Consider the following 5,638-nt stretch of genomic DNA (forward strand, 5'->3'; position numbering starts at 1 on the left):
GTGCGTTAAAGAGCAGGAAACGTGTGCGCGCGCACTCCGACGCGTGCAGGTGGAATTAAAGTCAAAGCCTCCGGTGACTGGTGGCAGCAGTGCGCGTTCCGTGCGCGTTCCGTGCGCGCTCCGGTCCTTGTACTGTTGGAAGAAGGCACGAGCCTCCCATAAACACGATGTTAAAGTGCACGTGTCACCATCACAAGGTGCTTCAGTGGTTCACATCGCACACGGGTTCTAAACGGAACCTTCTCTCAAGGAACCTTTGAGAGAAGCTTTCCAAAAAGTTCTTCAGAATCACGTGGATCTGTTGGCGCCTCAGCACTTAAGGAAGAACCCGAGTGGATTCCTTGTTTACGGAGTGGGACCCCCCCCTCCCCCCCCCCCAGGTGGACACCAGGGTGTAATTGGTAACAGTTCCTCGGTTTTTGGGTTGGACCCGGTTCAGGGAACCACATCATGTTTCACAACAGAGCTCTAGGGAAAGATGTGATTATCACATTTCTGCTTCACCAGTAGACTCCTCCCCTTCATCTCATCAACATCTCACCTCATCAATCATTTTACATTAAAGACAATAAATGATCCTGTAAGTTTTCACCTCATCAGTGTTGCGCAACAGACTCAAAGGTCAATGTAATGAACAATAAACGGTTTTAATATTATATCAGATGTTTCTAGATTAATGTGTGTGTTGCATTTCAACTCTTGTTTGAGGGAATTAATGAGGTGTCTTTGCGTTTGGGTGTGAATCATCTTCTTAACGTTGAGGTCAGACCTCCAGCGGCTCCTCGTGTGATGTCCACAGCTTGTGGGATGATTTAATGCTGAAGCCGAGATGAAAACAAACACAGTGTGAGCTGAAGGGACTTTTTATATTAACAAGGGATCAAACGACTATTTGTAATGACCAAGCTGTTAAACGTCACTCAGTGGAACATCTAGCAACCACAGAGGTGGTGGAGAACCAAAGAGAGAGAATGTTGGACACATTTAAACCTGCTAGAAGCGTTTTGAGTGAAGATGAAGGAAGTCGTTCTTTATGGACACACTGAGTCCCTCGTGTGACTCTTTACGTCACTTTGACTAAAACTCTCTAAAAGCAGGAGGAGGTCCGACAGGAATGTTCCACACAAAGGATTTCTGTCTGTGATGCAGCTCAGACATTAAAGTCATTTATAAAGTGTACATAATGAGTTCTGGTGTTCCGTCGTATCCGATTCCTCAGGAACACCTGGACCAGGTTTCTTCAAATTTGACACACCTGTCCACTTGGACTCAAAGATGAAGAGATAAAATGTCGGGGGTCAGAGGTCACAAGGGCACCCTACATGTCTGTGGCCCTAACTCAAGACAAGCAACATGTCGATGACATTTTCACAGAACCGTGCAATGACTCAAATGATGAAGTGTTGACATGTGGGACGAGATGGAGGTTCTCTGCCTCTCTGTCCTCATTCCAAGTGGTCCTCCACCTACTTCCAATATACGATTGTGTTTTTAATCAATGCAACCCCATGAAAATAAACCACACTATTCTTCTCTTTCTCAGTTTTCTTGTCTAAACAAGCAAAGCTAAGTTTCTCTCTCAGTGCAAAACCTCAAGTTTCCTTTAAACAGGATGAAGAATGTGGAAGCAGCTTGATGACAAACAAGAATCAGATCGGAGAGGAATCTGCGGGTTTCTGGGCTGTGAAGTAGAGTCTATAAAGATAAGTCTATAAAGATAAGTCTATAAAGATAAGTCTATAAAGGTAAGTCTATAAAGATAAGTCTATAAAGTCACCCACAGAAACATGTAGCAATATGTAATAATTTAACTAAGTTGAATTTAATAAAACCCTCAAAAACTTGACTATGTAAAGTGAGTCAAACGTTGTTTTACCCTGAGCAGAGGTGTGTGTGTGTGTGTGTGTTGGGGGGGCAGAGGGTCTTTGTACTGTTGTAGGGTGGGGTTCATCTTCTAAGGACCCCCCCCCCCCCCCCCCCTCCTGCAGAAACATCGCTCACTTCCCACGGTCGGTGTGCAGAAACAAAGAGTGAGATAGCAGAGGAAGAAACAAAGTGGCTCCCCATCCTCAAGGTAGTGATGTCTCACGTGTGGGGGGGGGGGGGGGGTAAACTGTCAGCAGAATGAGCTCACTTCCCCCCACTGAGAGGCAGATAACTGCCTGTTCAATCACACATCTAAATATCTTAAATCAGTCTGAACTATTAAGACCTCATTTAAGGATTGAATGATGCAGATGAGTCGATAACTACACAGACATCTTCAGAGAATCATCTTGAGTAAATTATCAGTGGTCTTCAGGGTTCTACAGGAACTGTTCATGATTCAATCGGAATGAAAGGAATCACTTTCACCTGAAAATAACTTCATGTTTCTTCTGAACGTTCCTCAAGATGCTCGTTTGATCTGAAAAGCTGAATCATGATCCATCTCTCAAGATCTGAGCCACACCGGCAGACCTTCTGACCCGGACCAGACCTTCTGACCCGGACCTACTGCAGACCTCTCAAAAAGAGCGTCACTAATAACACACAGTGTGTGTTTATAACGACAAAGACAGTGACTACGAGTAGACAAAGACTCACTAAACGACCACAAAGATCCATGCAAACATCCTCTACAGGGAGAAGGAATCCTTCAGATGCTCCTTTCATCATTTACACATCTGGGTGGAATCAGTCGCTCTGGGAGACCACTTTGGGGTCTGGAGATCTGCTGGACCGGTTCCTCGGGCCTCATTGTGTTTGATTGGTGGCTGATGATGGAGAGCAGAGGAGACCAAGGAGGACGATGACGTCGTGAAGAGGAAGAGGAGTCCTCTATCTCCAGCGCACACATGTGAGGCAGGAGGCGCAGGCCGAGATAAGAGGAGACCCGGCGGCTCCTTTGCGGGAATCACACGATAAGTGGGGAGAAGGAGGTCAGAGTTCAACGAGGGAGGGGTGGCAGGAGCAGCTAACGTGGACAGGAAGGATTAGCAGCAGTCTCTTTGTATTCAGAGGCTTCAGCATCAGGTGAAACACATGCAACCAATAATTAAATCATAACCTTTCATATCATGAAGATCTCTTTGTTCTCTTTGAAAAACGGCTAAAGGCTAGCGTCAGCAGGCTAACATGCGAACATGCTAACATGTTTATCAAAAATCATGTTCAAGGTGTTACACAACTTGGATTCTCCCCTTTGCTGTCTCCCTTTAACTCCACATCTCTTTCTCTGATCTCCTCCTCAGCCTCTCTCTTTCTCCCCCTCCCCCTCCAACTATCTCCCCCTCGTGTAGTACTTGTACACTGTATTATAATCTAACCTGAGTACTCGTGTACATGCGACCTCTGAATGATGTAATATCAACTCTCTCCACATGAAGCCAGTAGCGCGGCTTTCAGGATTCCGTCTGCGTTAAAAAGCCAAAGAAGAAGAAGTAGAAGAAGAGGGACGAACGGCTCTGACGCGAACCAATCAGAGATGACCTTACCGCTGCCTAGTGACCAGCCGCCAATAGGAAGCGTCTCGTCGAGAGCGGCTTGATTTGTTGTGTTGTTGCAGTCGCGGATGTCCGTGCGTTGAGCACAAGAGAACGCGTCGTTTTAGCGTTTCAGCGTCTTTAAATCCACTCAGGATGAGTCTGTCTATAAGGTAACCTCTTTATCCCATTTACTATTGTTAATGTATCCAACAGCGGCCATTTGCACGCGTCGGTAGCTGACGTTAGCATGTTAGCTGTCCTCCTCCGTGCTAGCAAATGATAGCTTGCGGCTTCCGTAGCTTCTTTATTTTCCTCCTTTCTGTTTTATTTACTGTCACAACTTCAAGTGATGGAACGAACATTTACTTTAGATTTACTTCATCTAAATGTAGCTGAGTGTGGTACTAGTAATGAAGTACATGATCTAAATGTTTGTTGACATTAGACACGTTTTAATCAGCTGTTAAGTGCACATTACTAGATGATTACCTTCATGAAAAAGCTGACTCATGGACAGGAAGGTAATATTAATTATTATCACACACACTGTTTACAGCACTATAGAATATTCAAAGTATAGTAATTCGATTGTTCAAAATGATCAATTTGTATTGATATTTTTTTTCTCCATGTACAAATACATAAAGTGAATCAAATTCTCAAGGTTCCATCCCTTGTATCAGCTGCATAAATAAGTATTAAAGTAAAACCCCATTGTGTGCAGTGACAGTTGAAGGTGGTTCTCCCTGCAGGGCCGAGCGCAGGAAGAGGAAGGAGCTCACGGAGGATCAGAAACACGAAATCAAAGAAGCCTTCGAGCTGTTTGACACCGACAAAGACAAAGAAATCGACTACCACGAGCTGAAGGTGAGTCTGCAGCGTGGATGTTATTATGATAAAAATAATGTTTTGGTGTATTTAGAACCTGACGAATAAACAGTGGTGTTTTTACATTTTAAATTTTAGAATATTACTGCTGATATAATACCAAGAGTTTAATGAATCCAGTCATCGAACAGTGTTTTTTCCCCTGAGATGTCCAGCGGGACATTTATTCTAAATGCATTTAGTTGCACACGTCTTTTGTCCAATTGGGATTCCATTTGAAGACGATATGTGCACGTGTACGTCACCATAAGCTGATGGTCACCAGGTGGCGATGCGCGCGCTGGGCTTCGAGGTGAAGAAGGTCGACGTCCTGAAGATCCTCAGGGACTACGACCGGGACGGGACCGGAAAGATCTCCTTCCAGGACTTCAACGAAGTCGGTGAGTTGGTCTTTTTGCCGTTTCAGCCTGACGCTCCTCCCACGGATCGCTAACGTGAGCCCCCCCCCCCCCTGCAGTGACGGACCGCATCCTGGAGCGGGACCCCAGGGAGGAGATCCTGAAGGCCTTCAAGCTGTTCGACGACGACGAGTCGGGGAGGATCAGCCTGAGGAACCTGAGGCGCGTCGCCCGGGAGCTCGGGGAGGACGTCAGCGACGAGGAGCTGCGAGGGATGATCGACGAGTTCGACCACGACGGGGACGGAGAAAGTGAGTCCGGAGTACTGGAAGTGTACTTGATTTATCTGAGTGACATTGTGACATTTAGGAGACGGAAAATACATTTTAAACAATCTGCTGAACTTAAAAATAATGACGTATATTCAACACGATTTCTTGACCAAACCTGTTGTTCCAGTAAACCAGGACGAGTTCCTGTCCATCATGACCGGAGACTCCTGACCTCTGACCCTGTGGACTCTGAGTGACGGAGGGATCTTCACAGAAGGTCCCTCGAGGAGCAGGACGGAGTCGATGTTCAGCCATCTGCAACGTGAATGTTTGACTGTTCCATTTTGTACAAAAATAAAAAATGAAAATAAAAAGTCTTTCCTTCCCACCTCATGCCTCAGTGTTTTAGAGTCCACCTCAAAATCTAATTGGACCAAAGAAGAGTTACAGGAGTCCTGGTTGGACACAAAGAGTCATGTGACACTTTCAGGATGAAGCGTTGGGGACATTCAACCCTCCGAGTGAGACACTTTTTGTTGTTTTTCAGATTATATCTGAAGTGAAGCATTTCCTGCAGTTCTTGATCAAAGCAGCAGAGGGAGACTCAGGACTCCTCAAAGTCTCCTGATGTCCCCTCCAGCTGATCAGCGCCGCCTCTTCTTTTAGTTCAATC

General features: G+C 45.6%; 1 protein-coding gene across 1 annotated transcript; it reads left to right on the top strand.

Annotated features, from left to right (window-relative positions):
• The first annotated feature begins 3,484 nt into the window (after positions 1–3,484).
• cetn3 (centrin 3) lies at positions 3,485–5,353 on the top strand. The gene is made up of 5 exons (XM_037484903.2): positions 3,485–3,637; positions 4,220–4,334; positions 4,621–4,735; positions 4,813–5,004; positions 5,153–5,353. Exons 1-5 carry the CDS (start codon positions 3,621–3,623, stop codon positions 5,194–5,196), a joined length of 483 nt encoding a protein of 160 aa, XP_037340800.1. The 5' UTR covers positions 3,485–3,620; the 3' UTR covers positions 5,197–5,353.
• The last annotated feature ends 285 nt before the right edge of the window (positions 5,354–5,638 follow it).

The sequence above is a fragment of the Pungitius pungitius genome, chromosome 18 (genome assembly GCF_949316345.1).
Source record: "Pungitius pungitius chromosome 18, fPunPun2.1, whole genome shotgun sequence".
NCBI classification, from domain to species: Eukaryota; Metazoa; Chordata; class Actinopteri; order Perciformes; family Gasterosteidae; genus Pungitius; species Pungitius pungitius.